At 36.2% G+C, this 21,846-nt stretch overlaps 1 protein-coding gene across 1 annotated transcript; it reads right to left on the bottom strand.

Moving 5' to 3' along the window:
* Positions 1 to 11,326: 11,326 nt before the first annotated feature.
* On the bottom strand, positions 11,327 to 21,839 carry LOC121425875 (elongation factor 1-beta-like). The gene is made up of 7 exons (XM_041621960.1): positions 21,668 to 21,839; positions 18,365 to 18,487; positions 16,697 to 16,841; positions 15,705 to 15,744; positions 14,763 to 14,885; positions 13,769 to 13,836; positions 11,327 to 12,532 (listed from the first exon to the last, which is right to left on the bottom strand). The coding sequence occupies exons 1-7, from the start codon at positions 21,745 to 21,747 to the stop codon at positions 12,449 to 12,451; spliced, it is 663 nt and encodes a 220-aa protein (XP_041477894.1). The 5' UTR covers positions 21,748 to 21,839; the 3' UTR covers positions 11,327 to 12,448.
* Positions 21,840 to 21,846: the final 7 nt, after the last annotated feature.

Genomic DNA, 21,846 nt, shown 5'->3' with positions numbered 1-21,846 from the left:
AATTATTGATACATATATCTCATAATTTCATTACCAATTCCAGCTAAGATATTTTCATTATTATCATTGTTCTTCACTACGTATGGGAAAATTACTCATATATTGCTATAATGGCTGAATATTATACATTTAGGGCGTTAACTTTCCATCTATACATGTATAGTCATGTGTCTTCAATACAAAGGACATTAAATCTACGATGTGCAATATCCGTAGGCAATGAATTAATGTCCGCAATTGTTTATCTGATGTGTCTTACTCTCTTTTCTCATCCACAAACTGATTGTATAATTCGTATGATAACTCCTATAAAATATACAACCACTCACTGACATTAGTAACGACCCGATCGAGGATAATCGTAAGGAAACATTCTTGGGTGTGTTACATGAATGGACTTGTCGGACGTTTTATCTGATAAGTCTTGATTTATCCGCCAGTTACCATAGGAACTGTGCCTTCCAGCCAATCAAAATCAAGAAAAGCCGTCAGATCTGACAGCTTGTAGGACATAAATGTTGATGAAACGCTTCCCTGCTCCAACGACCCTTTGATGGATATCCCATTTAAGCGACATTATGTAAAAGTAACCAGGCGATCAAAGGAAAGAGAATAACACGTCCAAATCCAAATGTATTTATACGCCGATACTTTCTGAACTTTAATGTGATATCAGACAGCTACCGGGCATGGTGGCTCAGTGGTAGAGCGTCCGCCTCATGAATGGGAGGTCGTGGGTTCGATCCCTGGGGTGGTATTCTGAAAATTGTCTTAACTTTTCTTGTAACTCAGCAAGTTATCAGCTCGCTAAAATTGTCTTAAATCGGTATTCTGAAAATTGTACTTACGCATCATTATATCTCTGACATCATAAGTGCTCAGTTAAGTTACAAGAAAATTTACAAGAAAAGATACAAGGATTTTCAGAATACAGGTTTTATTAAAACTCCAAAGATACAAGACAATTTTCAGAATACGGCCCCTTGTCGAGTCACACCAAAGTCATATTAAAATGGAACTTTCTGCCTTCTTGCTAGGCGCTTAGCATTTAGATTGGAGAAGAGTAAAAATAACATGTTATGTTAAGCAGGGCTCGCTGAAAGTGCAGTTTTCTAACTGATTAAGTGGCTACCCTGGGTAAATGAAACGTTATTATTATTTACATTTTCTGAAAGTGAAGAAGCGATTGTGCACACGTATAGGCCTACGCCATGATATATAATGAATGTGCTGTGGTCGTTTGCAGCCTCATTTAAAAAAAATACATATTGGTTTATAGATGTACGGTCAAATAGAGCAGTGAGAACCCGGATGGTGTTACAATCTGTCGTCTAAGGAAGATATTAAAGGGGAAGTTTACCCTGAAGAAAAGTTTATTGTAAAAATAGCAGAAAAATTAATAAAAAATATTGGTGAAGGTTTGAGGATAATCCGTCAAAGATTAAGAAAGTTATTAGAATTAAAAGTTTTGGATTTGTGACGTCATATGCGAGCAGCATTCCTACATAGCGAATGGTAAAAAAATCAATGAAATGTCATTTTCTCAGAAAATTGAAAATGGTTTTTACAGCGCCTTTTGTATATCAATAGACAAATCATTTCACACCCGATCATAGATAGAAAACAAAATAAAGTCATCAGGAACCTTACAAAATTTGAAATTCATTGATTTTTTACCATTCGCTATGTAGGAATGCTGCTCGCATATGACGTCACAAATCCAAAACTTTGAATTCTAATAACTTTCTTAATCTTTAACGGATTTTCCTCAAACCTTCACCAATATTTTTTATTATTTTTTCTGCTATTTTTACAACAAACTTTTCTTCAGGGTGAACTTCCCCTTTAAAGCATTCACCAGATGGAGTCACACCCGTGTTAATGTAATGAACATGGGCAGGTAGGGCAGCGGTCCAGGTGCACTCTAAAAACAAATCAGTCAAAAATGACTGGTTAATAGGGTCAGCTGGGAGCAACTGTTATACTAGTCATATTTGACTATTTTCCAGTCATATTCTACTAGAAAATAGTTATTTCTGACTAGAATAAATGTCAGAAATGTGAATATCAGTGATTGCCATATCAGTTGCTCCCAGCTGACTACTGGTCTAGTCAATTTGACTGATTTGTTTTAAGAGTGTGGGGAGGGGGGTTCAATAATTTACAGGGTGTAAAAATGACAATTTTCTAAGATTTACATATTTCAATATGTTTCTTCAATGGGCAATTCTCGAAACAGATGAAGGGGGCCGTGTCCCTTGTGCTCCCACCTGGATTAACCACTGAGTTGGGAAAAATGTTTTCTTGGGTAACTAATCACAATGACAGTTAGATTTAGATTTATTTATTTCCGTTCAACATTTTTTTCAAAATACAATCAAAGTAACAATACATATTCAATATAATAGATATTACAGACAAATCAATGACATTTCGTAACAAATGTTGAATATAAATTAATCAAAACTACAATTTGTTGCAGTAATTTTATCAATGAAAAGAAACAAGATATGAACGGAGGGACTTGCCAAGAAAAGCAAAAGCTTGTAAAGAAGGCAAGCCCCTAAACTTAGTTTCAATGCTAATTAACAGTAATGATGATAATAGAAAATTAATAGTATTTATAATGATAATAAAAACAACAACAACAATAATAATAATTATAATAATAGTAATAATAATAATGATAACAGTAATAATAATATAAATAATAATACATTTCAGGTATCAATTGCAAAATACATCCACGGCAGGATTCGATTTATCATATGGATGTTCCATCTGAAATTCTCAATCAAGCATTGTATAAACTCACCCTGGTGTGTTTATAGGTGTATAAATCGCTTGCTTCGAATTCCTGCAGTTATTGCAGTGTTGATAATATACGAAATGGAATAATCGAAAATGGCAAGAGAGAATGTGTGACCAGCGTGATTTGGGATGGCAATGGGATGCATTATCTCGTTGCCTCCTGGGTGCTTTATTTTCCCCTGATGAAAATTCCAATAATTTACAGGAAAAGCACGCCTGCTAGGCCTGAGGAATTCCACGACGGCCGTCTGCCTGTGATGAATATTATTATGATCTTTGAGCTAAGTAGTTTTGCACGCTGTTTGAACGTTGAAGAAATTAAACTGTCAAAGAAAGAGAGAAAAGAAAAACACTGCCGCCAAAATCCTAATGTTAACCCGCGTCTGACATTGTAGAATGAAGCCTAATTGAAAATCTTCCCTACTATACATGCTACAGTAATTTTCACAACAATACGCAACCGATTATGAATTGGCCTTTCTTCTCCCACAACCCCCCCCCCCCCCATCTTCACTCTTAAAACAAATCAGTCAAATTGACTAGACCAGTAGTCAATTGGGAGCAACTGATATGACAATCACTGATATTTACATTTCTGACATATATTCTAGTCAGAAATAACTCTGTTCTAGTAAAATATGACTAGAAAATAGTCAAATATGACTGGAATAACAGTTGCTCCCAGCTGACCCTATTAACCAGTCATTTTTAACTGATTTCTTTTTAGAGTGTTCCCTCCTCTCTCATACAATCTCTCTTTCTCCCTCTTTCTGTTCCAGTATAGTCTGTTGAACATTCATCCCCTTTGAGAAAGGACACTTATTGAGAAATCCTAGAAAATCCTACAAAATTAAATTCATTTCAATTTTGGACATAACCCACTCTTTTTCTCCCTCCCTCTTTTTTCTTGGGAGGGGGGGGGGGGGTCTGGTAGTCGACCCATTTGTACATCTGTCTATTTGTTGAATATTACAATACGAACTTTACATTTAATTTCATCACTTACTGAATGACACTGCAATAATCATTTCATATCTAAGGGAGATAAGCAAAGTACAACCGTATATTTGTTGACTATTTCAGTGTTTTGGTATAAATTTTCTTTTTATCCCCTTATGGAATGAAACTGCAAGACTCTTTATATAATTAAGGAAGATAAGTATCATGCACCCGTCTATTTGTTGAATATTATTTACAATTAGTGTTTCAATGATTGTTTTGATGATGATAATAATAATAATAATAATAACAATAATAATACTACTACTACTAATGGTAATAATAATAGGCATTTATACAGCGCCATCTATCTATAAAAAATATATTCCTATTTAACTGGGCGTTGTGGCGTGCGCCTGTAATCCAAACTGTGGGGGAAGTTACAAATTGATGCAGAGGTTCGAGCCCTGGTCACGTCTTTCGGATGGTGACGTTAAAGGCCGGTCCCAGACGTAAATAATCATATCTGATTGATACACGTCTGACAAAACTCAAATACACACACGCGCTAATTGTTATTGTTATTATCAAAATTTCCATTACACCGGCTTTAGCTCGAGCTGCCTTTCAGAGCTCAGTGCAATGAAGGAGTATTTCCTATACCGGGTACCCATTCACTTCACCTAGGTTAAGTGCAGCACAATGTGCATAAATTTCTTGCTAAAGGAAAATGACATAATCGCTGGGATTTGAATCCACGTCACTCTGAATGAAATACGAGAGACGTAACCCTTTTTCGTTATGGAATGAAACTCCAAGACCCATTTCTTATCGAACGAAGGTAAGCGTAATTATTAAGAATATAAAAAAAAAACAAATCGTGCTCTATTATGCAATGAGAAAATTCATTTTTCAAAACTCCAAAATTTATTTTGGAGTTTTAAGCTCGGATATAATAGACAAGTTTGCATTGCAAATAAAACTACTTCGATTAATCAGAATGTCTTGATCTAGATTTTTAAAAATTTATTCTTGAAGGAAAGTTTACAACCATCCAGTATTTGCCCTAGGCCTTCTTCAGAATACTTTGATCAGATTTCAATCCTGCATGTAGAGTTTGAGTTTTGAGACCGTTTGCTTTTTTTCAAATCTTGACGCGATCTGTTGTTCCGGTTCAGCAATATGCGACAAAGGCCCCTTTACAGTACTGTTCGGTGTAATTTGACAGGCATTTTTTAAATATACATTTACAATGTTCTAGAATTGGTCCTTGTTGCAATTGCAAAAACCCACTTATAAAGAATTGGTTGGTGCTCAACTTTTTATTTCTCTTAATGTTTCGATTCTATCTTTCATGCTTCTTATTAACCTGCCTGGAAAGAAATAAATAAAAACTAAATGAATAATGGATAAGTAAATAGAGTGAATATCTGTCAATCGATACCAATTGATGCCCTAAATGAATGAAAATAAACCATCTTAGTATCTCCACTACAATTACGAAACAGACGTCACTTTTTATGTTCACAATAATTAATTCTAAAAACGTAGTTACTCAGACAAGCTTCTCTACCTTTCCAGTATATATCACTCTTACCCCTCATAGATGTGTTTCCATGAACTTTTTTCCACGGCCCCATGGGCATCTTCCTGCATGATCATACTTGCGCAATAAAATTAGCCTTATTATTAAAAAAAATGCACACTTTCTACGGACCTTACATCGGTAAAACTCGGTTTGTCTGAGAGCATGCAAGATATGGTTTTGGATTTCAAAGCGTAGATATAAAGATGTAGGCATCATATGCCAACAGGGGACGCATTAGTCTAACATGAGCCGTAAATAATATATCCTGCAAAAAAGAAAATGGCGGGAAATCTCTCTCTGAGGGCGTATCGTTTTCATCATAATGGCTATCGATGAGAAAGCGAATGCTGGGAGGTCCGATTCATGACATCTCTTCGATGTCTATACGCGATTATCAAGGCCGTCGGATGTATGGGAGAGGACGGTCGATGGAAGGGGGGGAGCAACTTGATGATTTAAGAAGAGGCCAACCCTGCCACCGATCCTGGTTTAATTTTGAAATTCATTTTGTCTCTAATCTAGGATCGTTTTTTTCCATGTTGAGTAATGTCTTTCCATCCACATTTTCTTTGTTCTCCGCCATAAGATTATTTCCGCAATTTCAAATCAGACTTAATCTCTTGTTCTACACGATATCTCATCAACTGTCGATTTCAATAGAAACATGCTTACGAATGTAATCCAATTATTTTTATTTTCTATCTCTGTAATCCTTTGTCCTTCATTTTGTATCCAAAGTTATCCTTTTCTTAATTAGATTTCTCCAAGTACGAACCGACCCTATTTCCCAAGCTCTCTTTATTTTCCCAAGTGCTAAACACCAACCGTCTGGGAATATTGAACAAAAGAAAACATTCGCAATAAACGGTTATTTTTTTCAGACCTATATATTAGCGTTGAATCTAGATTTTGAAGGAAGCTCCGCTGTTTAAAGAAAGGCTTTCGACTTCGTGATTAGAATGTCAGAGCAAGATATTCTTTCATTACAATTTTATTTCTTTTGTCGAGGTGCGAGGGAAGCATATGAACATGTTTCTTGTCGCAAGCGGCTGAAGCAAGGTTGCCGTAATTTAGTCACGTACATGCAAAGGGATGGCACAGATTCAAGTCTAGGAATGAAAAAGAGGAATAAAATAATAAATAAGATAGACACATGTTACAGAAGCTGACATTGTGGAAGATATGTATTTGATAAAGGAAACCTACATCTTCAAGACCTTTTCAACTGATATGATATTACATACACTCGCAATTATTTTCAAGGCTACTTTTTTCCCCAATTACCGTACCCGAGAGATGTCAAAATTGCGAAGCGCGGTTGAAATATTTTTTTCATTATAGGCCTACCGAGATATTACTGTAGCATTGTTATCGTCCGTAAATTGCATGTTTAGCATTGAAGCCAAAAATAAGTCTGGTATCATATGGACTTGGAGAGTATTAAAGAGAGATTAGGGAGATACATAGGAAATTTCTTGCAAAGGCAAGATCAGCTAGCGCATGGGTGCATATTACACTTTTCTTCTGCATGATGTACTTGCATTGCCTTATACTATGTTTATTTTTCCGGGGGGGGGGGGGGGTGATTGAAGACAATATGTGGAAGCGGAGTGGTGAAGCGGTTTTGACTCTCGCCTTGTAATCCAAGAGTTGTGTGTTCGAATCCCATCATGGCCTAGCGTCCTTGGCAAGGCGTCAGTCCACCCTGCCATTCTTATCCAGGAGCTGATTGGATAGATATATGCCTATTATAGGCCTACCCATAGGAAACAACCGTCATTGTGGCTGGTCTAGCAAGTGTGCGCCAAACAGGCTGCTAGAAAAAAAAGCTAACACTCTGAGCAGGCGTTGATTGATATCACCTATCTAGAACCCAATTATTATAGGGCCTATAATGATTATCATTTATGTACGAGACGTAATGTAATCGAGCGAGCGATGTGACCGAGCTTTTCACAGGGGCGTCCCTTCTTTTTTTTTAAGGTTAGGTTTAAAGAAGATAGAAACCTTTGAAATCAATTGAATTTATATGAAAAAGAAAGAAAATACATCAAAGAGACAGATAAATGAAAGAGGAAGATTGAATGGATGATAAGAAAATTATGAGCATTAAATATTGAGATCACTAATGCAATGTAGATCCTGGCATTGTTAATGCGACCAAGAACTTACCCGAGTAAATACTTCACTTATTCGTTCTCGTTTAAATAATTACCAGGAGAAATGAAACTCTTCTTATACCAGAGGCGTAATAAGCCAATTTTTTTGAAGAGCCAGATATGGCGTATCGGGCAAAATTGATTTTATTAAATGAGAGAGAGCGAGCAAAAATTTCAGAGTTTTAGATTACAAAAATAAATTTTGTGATAGATTTTGACATAATATTTAGAAAGTAACGTTACATATTTGTCATTTCATTATCTTTTCTCTTTTTTTCTCGGTCATGAAAAATTTGGAGGGCAAGAGCCCCGGGGGGGCCACTTCCATTCACGAGTGGATACCATGCGCGACCATGGGGTCTCGAAAAGCACCCTAAACACGTAATTTCCATATTCTGAAAATGCACCCCTTAACAAGTACTGGCGTGTGAAACCCTACCCTTAACAAGTATTGGAAACAAAACGATACTCTTGGCAAATATTACCTGAAATGAACCCCTAAACAAGTACAGGAATGTTTTATTGTTACGGGTTCTTCGGTCGTCGGCTTTACCTTATTTGGTTTAGTCCTTCTACACCTCGCGCAAATCGGACTCTAAACACGAAGTGTTGGGGCAAAAAGGACATCCTTTATAAAACATTTTAATTTTGTTTTATCATCCCCGCGAATTCGACCCTAAACACGTAATCTTCCTAGCGAAATAGATACCCTTTTTTCACTATTTTTGTGTTTTTGACACCCTTATCACGTTACGTACGTAACGTGCCCTATCGTGAAAAAGACATCCTTTTTACGTGTTTTTTTGGTCGCGCATGGTATCCACTCGTCAATGTAAGTGGCCCCCCCCCCCCCGGCAAGAGCCTTCTCCGTCTGTACGCCAATGCTTATAACTTAAAGGTAAATGCCAGTTTTGGTAACGATACCAAAATCAGTTCGTACAGAATCCGATGAAATGACCACCAAAGTGTCTGTATAAATAAAAAAATATGTGCCAAAGGATTCTGGAAGAAATTGTTTGAATGCTGAGAAATCAGCAAATAAGCGCAGGATTCGGGTAGAGCGTCGGGCCCGACATTCAAAGCAATAAATATACACTGTCACGTGTGCGCTTATCTGTGTTGGGGATCTTCAGTCTGAACATTTTTCAGCGTAGATTTCAAGATTTCACAAAGTTCAGTTTATGTAACTGTACCAGATCTAGATCCTCGATGATATACTGACAATTAAGCCTTGTTTTACAGACTTTCTCATGAAATCAGTGTACTGCAACTACTGGAATTTCTCTTTAAACTTAGCCAATTAGTAAAGAGGTAACATCAGTAAAAAGGTGTACCTATAGACACAGCTCACAGCAGACATTTAAAAGCCATTACCTAGCTCTTCAGGTAAGCTAAAACTGAAATTTTTCACCCCCTTTAAAATACTTTTTTCTTCGTTTCTTGTAAGTAAACTATCAAATGTAATACACAGATATTATAGATGCTCTATCGTGTCTATTATGGTAACTGGTAACTTGTGTACCTACTTCTGAAAACAAAATTGTTTGACAACAGACAGGTTAGACGTAGTGGCTGATTTTGGCCCGAATTCACAAAGGTGGTTTCATTTGATACCACCTTTGTGAATCGCAAAATCAGCAAAACCCACGGTTGAAACCATGGTTTCAGCAAAAACCACATTTGTGAATTCGGGTCTTTAATGTTTCGTTGACAAGGATTTAGAATTGGGACACATTTTTCTCCATGCTGTCCCATTTCTCCCTGGCACATTTTAAAGAAGAATGAAACCTTCAATACAAGATAGCTTGAGTGAAAACAGAAAATCACAGAAACAGACCAACGAAAGTTTGTCACTTAAAATGCCTCTTTTATCACATCTATCAGGAGATCATGAATTCTTTCTCTAGGAGGGCATGTAGTACAGATTTTTAAAGAATACATCATGGATAAAGAGTTTGTATCACCATATGAAAAAGCAAGAGACATTTTGGGGGTATTTTAGAGTCCATCACACGGAAAGTTGTTCACATGTGACATCACACATCCTTGTCGCATTGCCAATGGGAGGATCTCCATGGCATTAGTGATTGCAATATTCAAATGCTCATAACTTACTCATTGTTTGTCCGATTTTTCTCAAGCTTTCGTTGATCTGTTTCTTTGATTTTTATTTTTCGACACAAGCCAACTTATTCCAAAGGTTTCATCCCCCTTTCATTGCTATTTGTGTATTTCAAATTATATTATTTCTTGATGTCCCATTTCACCCCATGATGTCCCATGTTACCCCAATTTAACCTTTTTTTCAAATGACATGAATTCTATACAGCAAATAGCATAATGTTATGGTTTCACCATATACTTTGGTATTTGATGTACATAATTATCTTTTTTAAAATCTAATTGGGTTCTTAGACAAAATTCAAAACTTATTATTACTTCTACTTTTACTGACTAGACTCAATTAATTGCATCTTGTTCCTGATTAGACTGAAATCACGTACGATTTCCTTCGGGAAAACAATTGAAAGCAATAGAGGAGATATTGTTTATAGGAACATTTGATCATTATTTTCCAAAGAATCCTTGAAAAAGTTTTAAGTTTCGAGGTTCAATTAATTAGAGCAAATTTTATATGCATAAATTAACATAATTAATTACTTACGAAGTTTTTCGGATAATTTGACGTTACAATGTATATTTTTTAAAAGAATGTACCAAAGGTAATGTATGTGCTGATTTTCGTCGGGAACGCGCGTTCGACGTCCAAGATCAAAGAAGGGGGGGGGGGGGCTGATTTTTCGAACAGCCCCGACCCCCAGTTTTCTTAGGTGTTTCAAAGAGTTTATGATTAAAAAATATAGGGCTACTTAATTTATCAGAAATAGCCCTAAAACAAACCAAACCAAGTGGCAAATGACAGATGAAAAAGAACATCAAATGATTTCATGAAATAGAACAAAGAGGGCGATATAGCTCTGTTTGGAACACTTCGCCGTTTGGAAAATGTCTGATGATCTTTATATTTCCTGTTATGTGCATTGGGTTTCGTTCTCTCTCTTCCTTTCTCTATGACTTTCTCTCTGTATATATATTCCGTATATACTCATGTATATATATTTCTTTTACTCACCCTCACTCTATTAAATTTACACCCCCCCCCCTCCTAAAATATTCATTGGAGTCTTAATCATGTCAGTTGCCCGCCCAAACCACATCACTCCTCACAACCATTTGCATTAAATACTTGTTACTCCAGTCTGTTTCCTATAATCCGGGGACCATTTCATGAAGTTGTCAGCACTGACAACTTGTATTTCTCCAACAGTTTCCATGGTAACAGTCAGTCAGCCAATCAAAACAAAGGATTTCACTGAAATTATCAGCTCTGACAATTTAGTCAGTGCCGACAACTTTCATGAAACTCCCCCAATTATTGCACTGCCCCGTTAGTCGCATGATCATACGAACCTGAAATGCAAGGGTCTATCTCCAAACATACTGTTGTAACTGGAAAATGATCGATCATCTCATTATTTGTAACTCTTGACAGAATCTTTTACATGACATGGATATACAATCAATATCAATCTCAAGTTTGATTTTACCTTTAATGAATCAGTGTATCGATAAAACAATGTTCTGGAAACAATGCACCAATCTTTGAGCTAGCTCTTGAAACCCTTTGGTTATTTTTCTATCATTTGAAATACAGACATTTTGATGGTTAGAGATGCCCCTTGTTTTGCAGTCTCACATGCCCAACTCCCCCACAAAAAAAATAAAATGCAAAAACAAACTAAAAGAAAGGAGAATACCAAAGAATTCCATCTCGGCAAATGCTTTATTTAGTCCTATAAATCTTCATTGAATGAAATCCTGAAAATACCCTCTGTAGATTGTTATGATGTGACTTACCACATGATCAAATCACAACGAAATTTGAATTATAAATCTATAATTGACAAAATATTCAATTCTCATTTGTACTAGATTACTAGACTGGAATGGATCAAGTCTCTGCATGATTAATCATTTTCTGGGGATTTAAAATCACTAGAAAATAACACTCAATGCTAGACAGACTGCTAATGCTGCAACAGAAGGTCATCAAAGATCCTGTTTAGTTGAACATGAAACTCTTTAGACTTGAAAAATCAATCACTTATCTATCAATCAAACTTTCAAATAAAAATTTGATAGATTTTGAAGGATAGAGAAATGGCATGAAAGACAACTGGGACCAATTTCATAAAACTTTTTAGTGAAAACAAGTTTGCAACAGTAAAAGTGCTAATGAAATCATTCCATTTGATTTGCAGATAGTAGACTTGTTATAAAAAATTTGCACTTGTTATGATAGTGAGTCGGTGGTATTACATAAGGTCTGCTACATGTACATGTAGTCATAAATCTTGTTCTACCATGAGTGATTTATGTCCAGATTGAAATTCCCCACGATGAAATCAGGCCACAAACCCCCAATTCAAATTGGTCATTACTTGGGCCAAGATCCTTGCTTTGTATATGTAATGTATTCATATATACATGTATTTCAATTTCTTCTCATGTCCCTTTCTAGTAATTACTCAATTCTTTGACTCCCTCTCATAGCATTGCTTCCTCGACAACAACTCAATGTTGATTTTTTTTGCAGTATTCCTCAATTCCATTTTATTTTTAAAAATTCTGGGTAGCTTTATGTACTGTTTGCATGTGTATATCTTCATTAGGGATTTCCTGTGTATTGACAATCTGTAATAATGCCTGCATGTATTTCTCTGTAAATTTCTTTTAATTGGAATTGAAAATAAATGAATTGAATAATAAACTTGGTGAGGAATGCATCACTGTGGAGTTTAGTCTTCTGACAGTTTCAATTCATGCTGCAGGTTGGCCAACGTGCATTTGCCGAGATGGAGCTTGCAGGAGATGGAGATACACGTGGAACCTAGATCTTGTTGAATGCTGCAATGTCGACAGACTGGACAATTTCAAACTCCTCGATTTTCTCCTGGAGATCATCGACGCTGACCTGCGTTAGAAAGAAGACGGGATCAGAACTCAGTACAAAGCGATTCTTCGCTATGGCAATTGCACCTTGTGAAAATGGAATTCAGACAATTTGAAGGCATCACTCTTTAAAGGTCAAGTCCACCCCAACATGAAGTTGATTTGAATAAAGAGAAAAATCCAACAGGCATAATACTGAAAATTTCAGCAAACTAGGATGTAAAATCAGAAAATTATGAAATTTTAAAGTTTCGCTTAATTTCACAAAAAAATGCATTATACGCACATCCCGGTCAGTATGCGAAGGAGGAGACTGATGACGTCATCCACTCACTATTTCTTTTGTATCATTTTGTAGACTGCTTGGAAGTTTAAATGAAATTGCACAGTGTGCACATCTCATGCTTGAATGAACCATAACTTCAAATGTTTTCTCCTTATTTCCTGAAGTTCTCCCTTTGTTTTTTCTGCATTCAATCAAGTATCTGTGTCATAGTTTGAATTATACAATATTTCATTATTTTATTTTTTACAGATTTGACAATAAGGACTAACTTCACTGAAACATGTAGTATTAAACAATGCTAATTCCACATGTTCAAGGAGGAATTACTTGTTTAATTTGAAAATTAGGAGAAAATAAGAATATTTTCTATTTCATATGATAAAGTACAAAAGAAAGTGAGTGGATGACATCATCAGTCTCCCCAGTTCCATACCGACCAGGATGTGCATATAACTGTTTTGAGATATTAAGCACAAATTTTAAATGTCATAACTTTCTCATTTTACATCTGATTTTGATGTAATTTTCAGTGTTGCGCTTGATGGATTTTTCCCTTTTTATTCAAATAAACATTTTGTTGGGGTGGACCTGTCCCTTAATCAATTTTGACAAATAGTATATAATTTTGAAGTTAAAGGCATGGTCACACTGCCCGAGCGTTGTTGGATCGGTCATGGAACAGAGAGAAAAAAAATCATCACCGCTCGCTACCGTTTACCATTTTTGATTTCGATTGTTTTTTTGTTTTCAATTTTTGTTTTCGATTTTTTCCCCAATTTTGAGAGCGAAATTCGACCCTCTTTCCCTACCGCTCCAACAACGCTCGGGAGGTGTGACCAGGCCTTAAGGATGTGCTTCTTTAAAATTTAATAAATATCTCAAAATTCATTTTGGGCGACTTATTCTTGGTTTTGTGGTGGCTGGTAACAATTGTACTCACTTGTATAACAACTGACACTTTGAACTACCTACCTTGTCATCTACAACTGTACACAGAATTTGAAGTTTCTCAATTCCAAAGCACACTGGGATACGTTTGGCTGTCGACAAAAATAAAATGAAGATGAAATTTTGATAGGAATTAAAACATAGAGGCCATGTAAAGTTCTTAATGAGAAGTTTAATAGAAGCTGCAAAATTTCAAAAGAGGAACACAGGGAGGCCATGCTAGTACTGAAAGAAGGTCAATATAGAACTAATGGTCTAAAACAGTCTGCCTTGCATGCAAATATCAAACTTGTGATTTCTATTACCGAAATAAGCACAAAATTTGAACACCGAGTTACGAGTGGGCATGGGAGTTAACCTTGAACTATTGATGCAATCGATCAGATTACCGACGATTGGCAACTGAATACTACTTTTTTCAGGGTCTCGTAACACAAAACTTAGCAATGATCGTAGAACAGTTTTCTACGATTGATTCCAATGAATACAATGCACAATCAATCGTAGAAATCAAGCAAACGATCAATCATTAACCTCTGTGTTACGGGACCCAGATGTTGATTACTGATTTGAGGCAACGATCATCAAAAGTATATGGCTATAATCTTTGATATATTAAAACAAAGTGCAAGATAAGGAATTAAATGTATGCTAGAATTAACTATGAATTCCCAAACTCAGTCACGACACACCAATGATGGCTGCACGAGCTGTATTGATGTGCATGTCAAATGCATTGTACTCGGACTATTGACCGAGTCACATTTATTTTTGTTTGGCAGCCATTTTAGAAGTGTAGAGCTTTTAAAGAACACCTGGATTCTTCCCTTAAGACATACCTTTTTCCTCAATGATTAATTTCCCCTTTTATCTTTAATATCATAGTAATAATTGCAAATGTTAATTATTCATACATTGTACGCACTATGGTACTTTTTTCTTTTTAGCGCCTCTAAATATCCATTATTATTACCAAAAGAAAAAAAAAGACTGTAGATAAATAAACTAAGTAATTTACCTGCACCCCATAGTAGACCATCCTGCTCAATGGCACGAACTAGCTTCTCCATATCGCCAAGGTCTGTTTCACTGTCTTCGGGTTTCACATCAAAGAGAACGCTAGATTTACCAATCACCGGTTCTGTAAATATCAAGAAATGTACACGAAAATTAGACAGTCTACATGACGAAGGTGGTATTCAGATAATGAAAGATAAATGCCAGTTGCAGTAATCAATCTTAAAATGAGTTAGAATAGAATCTGATTTTAAATGCTGGGACAGTATCAATAGAAAAAGCATGTCTTAAGATTCTGGAAGAAAGTAAGTTCAGGACCCCATCTCGCAAAGAGTGACGATTGATCCAATCAATCTCAACTGTATGGAAATCCATCCATACCATAATTTTTTTCATCAGGAAATTTGCACAATCTCCTTAGTAAACAAAGAGAATCACACTGAATCTTCAAAAGAACAAGGAATGTATATCATATCTCAAAAATATTTTGAACAAAGTTGAATTTCAGATGCTGACTTTGCTGGCCGTCCATATGAGGTTGATTGGATCAATCACAAGTCTTTGTAAGATGGGGGCCTTGAACTCTGTGTTTAATTTGAACTATGGCCTAAGGTTGTGGTTTAACTATGGAAAGCCAATTATGACAGGTATATCCAACAGTACAAGTTCAGTTTGTTAGCCAATTTGACACTCAAATCATTTATAACTGACTGGGAATAAATACTGACATAGTTCTCTTCATCATTAAGACATGAGCAAAGAGACAGGAAACAGGTATTAAACACAGGTGCAATTTTGACATTTTGGCTTCCCATTATTTTAACATAGATTAAGGTCATGGATTTATAGTGCAAAGACAAAAGACTGCCCTATGCCTGTTCATATGAACAACTACCTAGCTTCAATAAATCAGAATATCATAAAGCATATGTCATTAACTTACTCTTTGCATTCTTTGCCTCTAATTTTTTTGGAGGTGGTTTCTGTAAAACAAAAGGAAAAAAAATCAATAGATTCTTGGATCAACATGATTTAAAGCTTTTAAACAAATAAATTGTATTTGAATAAATCAATCAATACACATACATGTACGCCGATAAAGTACTTACACCCTGTATTTACAGATGCTCAAAAGTCATGTACAAAAAAATGTGTCATGTAACATTTAGGTTTGGGATGAAAACCAAGCTTGAAACTGGATTGGAGGGTTTTAATAGTAAAATTCGTGTCCGGGTCCTGAATCGGCCCGGAACTCGGAGCTACCACTTGACGGATCAATCGCACACTACCTTTGAGCCTAGCGGTAGCAATACAGTTGGTGCTTGCTTACTATGCTGCCTACATGTATGTCTAGTCTCTGATCTCCAAAACAATTCTTGAAAACTGCAATAACATGTGTCTCCGGGCATGTACAAAATTTCCATAATTCCAGCTTAAACTGGGACGTATTTACCAAAACCCAAGCTCTCGTCAACTCCATCCTAGAATAAGCATCAATTTCACTGGCACGCCATCGTGCACTGAATGTATGTACAATCCATGAACAATTTTCAGATTACAAAGATGCTACAGGGGCAATGAGAGACATGCGTACGTGCATGTTCAATGGACAGTGACACGACATTTGCACATTCGACATGTGCTCCGGTCTTAATTTCTCAGAGAGGATACGGTTAGAGTTAGGATTTTAATAGAATCTTTGGTTCAGAATAATAAAAAGATAAGGATTGGGGTTAATTTAGTGTTGGAGGTTGGATTTTATATTCGGCTGAACGTGCAAATATTCCATCGGAGCAATTGTCGCCAGAGCAAATGTCATGGAACCCAATGGACATTAGCAAAACACGGTCAAAACCAAACAGGGCCTAAACCAAAGAATGATTTTAGCCAACTTGTGGGTTTACAAAATTACAAAAGAGTTGGTATGAGACTCACAGCTTCCTCCTCTTCATCATCATCTGACCCAAAGACGTCAAAATCACTGTCGTCATCATCTTCGTCGTCATCAGCGGGTTTCTTGGATGCAGTTGGAGTGACCGCAGGACCGTACTCACTGACAGCTTTGGCTACCCCAGGTAGGCTGGTTTAAAAAAAAAAAAAATCTTAAAAAACATGTCTCTTATGTGCAATAGGGTATAATGTACACCCTGCACGCATCAACAGGATTATATAAATCCAAGGCTGCCTATGGCCCTTTATATCCTAATAGCCTAAATGCCCCTCTTATTACATATAGGTTTGACTCTGGCAAAACTCAATTTGGATTATCTTTTCCATTTTCTAGTCAGAAATAATGCTTTGAGTTATATATTCCCTGCACAAATAAAATCAAATTCGATTTATTGAGAAAATGGCTTTAAAAAAAATTGATATATCCCACAACCAATGGAGGGGCTGCTTATCTGTCATGTCACAAAATCAAATAGTAATCATAGGGGGTGTTGCAAGAAAATATTTGCGATCAATTGCAAATATTCTCTTGCAGTTTTACAACTGATAGAATAGTTATAGCAAATCAGATTAAACTTGCTTCAAGGAGCAGATTAGCAATCAATCACTAATTTGCAATAAACTGCAAGACATGATTGATTTAGGGACCGAAAATAGACTTGCAATTTATCGCAAGTTTCTTGCAACACCCCATTAGACAAATTTCCATCAAATATTTTTCTGCTCGAATTTGAATAAAATATAATCAGGGTGACGAGGGCAATTTTAATGAGACACTGTACAAACACCTGCACAACGGTACAAAAATACAGCATACATGTACGGCACTCACACTGGTGCGAGGTTAGTACTGTATAAAACCTTGCACCAAGAGCCATGTTTGGGAGTGGATTTCTAACTAGTGGGTCGCGTGTGCTGCGACACCACTTCTGGCATCCACAACACACGACTTCTATTGCTTGATTTTTTTGTGCGCGGTGGCATCTTATAACGAACCCTTGAGTGAGCCTGTACTTAAAGTGATGAAGATATTGTTCTGATTTATGCTAAACATGATCCTTGAAACTTGAATAAAAAGTCCTGTAAAATCCTCATTCATTGCAATGTAAAATCCAATGTAGCAGATTTGGGCAATAATTTGCAGAAAAGTAGCCCCTGAAATATTTTTAAAGTTTAATTGTTATTATTATTGATTTCAATTTTTTTTTTGGGGGGGGGGGGTGCCTTTAATGCATTAGCCCCATGTCCTCATTCATTGCAATGCAAAATCCAATGTAGCAGATTTGGGCAATAATATGCAAAAAGTAGCCCCTGAAAATGATATTTTTTAAAATTTTATTTATAATCATTTATTCAATTTTTTTTTCGGGGGGGGGGGGGGGGCTGCCTTTAATGCATTAGCCCCATGTCCTCATTCATTGCAATGTAAAATCCGATGTAGCAGATTTGGGCAATAATATGCAAAAAGTAGCCCCTGAAAATGATATTTTTAAAAATATTATTTATAATTATTATTTATTTCTTTTTTCTTTTATTATTATTATTATTATTATTTTTTTGGGGGGGAACAGCCTTTAATGCATTAGCCCCATGTACTGTACTACTGTACATACATAAGGAAAAAAGAAAAAGATGCCAAAATTTTACACATACCTGGTAAATGTGGAAGAATACGACTTGACTTGATTGTACCATCTTAGTGCATTGAAGAGGTCTGCTGCTGGGGCCCCAGTTAATGCTTTGAAAATGACAACATCAGCTTGGGAAACAGTGTACCTGAAATTGAATAAATGAATTGATTTATTATCCAATGCAATGATTATAATAACAATTTACAAGTTTACAGACAATCAGTTATGGATATATACAGAATAGCAAGGACAATAGGAACCAGAAAATAAATCCATGACGGCTGTGAATAGTGACTAGTGGATATGATTTAAAATCAATCCTTGAAGATTTGAATAAAAATCTTAAAACTAAATCCAAATTTATTAGTATTTAAATCTTTATGGATTCATTTCAAATCCCAACATCGACTGGTCACTTTTCATGAATGCTAGTCAGGCCTGGCCCCTTCTAGTTTAGGCAGATAGAAACATGTTTCTTAACTTGTTAAAGGTCAAGTCCACCCCAGACAAATGTTGATTTGAATCAATAGAGAAAAATCTAACTAGCATAATGCTGAAAATTTCACCCAATCAGATGTAAAATAAGAAAGTTGTGACATTTTAAAGTTTCGCTTATATTTCTCAAAATAGTTATATGCACAACTCAGTAATATGCAAATGGAGAGTCAATGATGTCCATCACTCACCATTTCTTTAGTTTTTATTGTTTGAACTAGGCCTAACCAATATTTAAAATTTTACAGAATTGACAATGTAAAACTTGACTGAACCGCATAATGTTAAACAATGTTAATTCCACATGTTCAGGGAGGAATAAACTCAATTTCGTATGACAGGGCGAGAAAATCAGAATATTTCATATAGCAGAATACAAAAGAAATAGATGTTCAACAACAGCCCTATGACAACTAGACCTTGATGATTTCTGTCTCATTTTGATTGGTAGCTCATTCCAAGAAAAATGTGCCTACATAAGATAAGCACTCCTTGAGAAATGTGCAAAAATAGCAAAGGTAAACTTATGTGAATTCTTTTCATTCATTTGGTCGAGTATACTATAAATAGTTGGTGAATAAAGGTCACAACTTTTTGTTCTAAAAAACAAAGGAGTAAATAAGAATTGAAGATTTGTACAAACTAACAAGTGGAATGCCTCTGGCCTCTCACCTGCATCACGCGGTTCAATATAGCAGCAGTGCTGACTTTGAATACTACTCTAACTCGCACAAGATGTTCAGTGATACATGTTTACTCTTATGTCCACTTTTTATGAACGAGACCAATAAACTTACAGAGATATGATGGTTATTCAACAAAAAAACCCAACATGGCCAAAGTTCATTGACCTTACATGACCTTGATCATGTGACCTGAAACTAGCACAGGATGTTCAGTGATACTTGATTACTCTTATGTACAAGTTTCATGAATCAGCTCAGATCCATAAACTTTCAAAGTTTTGATGGTAATTCAACAGATACACCCAATTCGGCCAAAGTTCATTGACCTTTGACCTTGGTCATGTGACCTGAAACGCGCACAGGATGTTCAGTGATATTTGATTACTCATATGTCCAAGTTTAATGAACTAGACTAATAAACTTTCAAAGTTATGATGGTAATTCAACAGATACCCCCGATTCAGCCAAAGTTCATTGACCCTAAATGACCTTTGACCTTAATCATGAGACCTGAGACTTGCACAAAATATTCAGTGATGCTTGATTACTATTATGTCCAAGTTTCATGAATCAGATCCATAAACTTTCAAAGTTATGATGGGAATTCAACAGATATCCCCAATTCGGCCAAAGTTCATTGACCCTAAATGACCTTTGACCTTGGTCACGTGACGTGAAACTCATGCAGGATGTTCAGTGATACTTGATTAACCTTATGTCCAAGTTTCATGAACTAGGTCCATATATTTTCTAAGTTATGACATTTCAAAAACTTAACCTCAGGTTAAGATTTCGATGTTGATTCCTCCAACATGGTCTAAGTTCATTGACCCTAAATGACCTTTGACCTTGGTCATGTGACGTGAAACTCATGCAGGATGTTCAGTAATACTTGATTAACCTTATGGCCAAGTTTCATGAACTAGAACCATATACTTTCTAAGTTATGATGTCATTTCAAAAACTTAACCTCAGGTTAAGATTTGATGTTGACGCCGCCGCCGTCGGAAAAGCGGCGCCTATAGTCTCACTCTGCTTCGCAGGTGAGACAAAAACTACCATAACTTTCTTGTTACTGGTAAGTACTTACTGGGTCTATTGAAATGAATGAGGTATTAAATGAAAGGTCTTGATGAGGAATGATGCTGAGAAGCTAACACCACACTTCTCAAATTTTTTTTTTGCTATATGTACATATAGATAATTTGCTATATAGATCTAATTATTATATAATGAATCATTTATAATCACATATAATTCTAGTACTTGTTAAATAATCTTTATCTATAATTACATGTAATATACTAATAAACTGTTCTTCAAAATGGCATTTTGTAACATCGCGATATCGCATCGCTAATACAAATCAAAGGTATAACAATTATTATTTAACTCATTTGTGTAATACTTAGGCGGACATCACCCATTCTATGAACAACTTACAAGGATATGATATATGGGCGGACATCCAAAATTAAAGGGGTAGCAATAGCACTCCAAATAAAAGGGAAAAAATGATTTATGCATCACCTGGTCCTCGATTATAATAAAAAAAATTGAAGGTCTATCGCGAGATACAGAATCCCAACATCGAGGAACAAACTGGATCTGGACCCTCAAATCAAAAAAGGAAAAGTTGGACCTCTGCCTTGTTGGTTCTCGGTATCGATCAGCCAATTTTGACAGAACGTCAAACGAGACCTTATCCTAATTCTAGCCTCAGTCTGATCTGGCCATCTGGGGTCCAGTTTGTCATTTTTATGTGTTGACTTGATGATGATTGTCAGGATTCTATTTCTGTCTCACGATAGACCTTTAATTATCCATATATTATAGGCCCTAGGTATGCATGGTATGAGCATAATTTATATTTCCCCTTTTACTTTGAGTTATATTGTGACCCCATTCTACGCCATTTTGAAGAGCATATGTCCGCCTCGGCCTCGTATTACACGAGCCTGGCCTCCCGCCCGCAGCTCCAGCTCCCTGGGCCGGGCTTGGCAATAGCATGCCTGGCTTGAGCTCAAGTGGCAGTGCAGACACAGCACAGGCCAGGAACAGCCACAGCCGCACAGCCACACACAGCTCAAAGCCACGCCTCGCTACCTCATATGTTGAATCTTGTGAAATAAAAAGAAAATTACCCTTCAATGTAACTGCGATCTGATAAGAAATCATTAAGGGCACCAAGCCCACTGCTGCTTTTAAGATCACCGAAACCCATTTTTGCGAGATAGATATTAAAAGTCGGAGTTGAGACGAGCAGCAAATGTATCACACGTGTACTTTTCAGGAAAGGATAAATGATATGATGACTCTCGAA

Source organism: Lytechinus variegatus, chromosome 13 (assembly GCF_018143015.1).
Source record: "Lytechinus variegatus isolate NC3 chromosome 13, Lvar_3.0, whole genome shotgun sequence".
Taxonomy (NCBI): Eukaryota; Metazoa; Echinodermata; class Echinoidea; order Temnopleuroida; family Toxopneustidae; genus Lytechinus; species Lytechinus variegatus.
This window is presented reverse-complemented; position numbering and strand designations above follow the sequence as displayed.

Bases quoted from the DNA above. Each gene is read 5' to 3' on its own strand.
- LOC121425875 (XM_041621960.1), bottom strand. From the start codon at position 21,747: ATGGGTTTCGGTGATCTTAAAAGCAGCAGTGGGCTTGGTGCCCTTAAT. The intron at 15,745-16,696 runs GTGAGTCTCATA...TTTGTTTTACAG, and splicing joins ATGATGAAGAGGAGGAAGCT to AAACCACCTCCAAAAAAATT. The intron at 13,837-14,762 runs GTAAATTACTTA...TTTTGTCGACAG, and splicing joins TGGTCTACTATGGGGTGCAG to CCAAACGTATCCCAGTGTGC.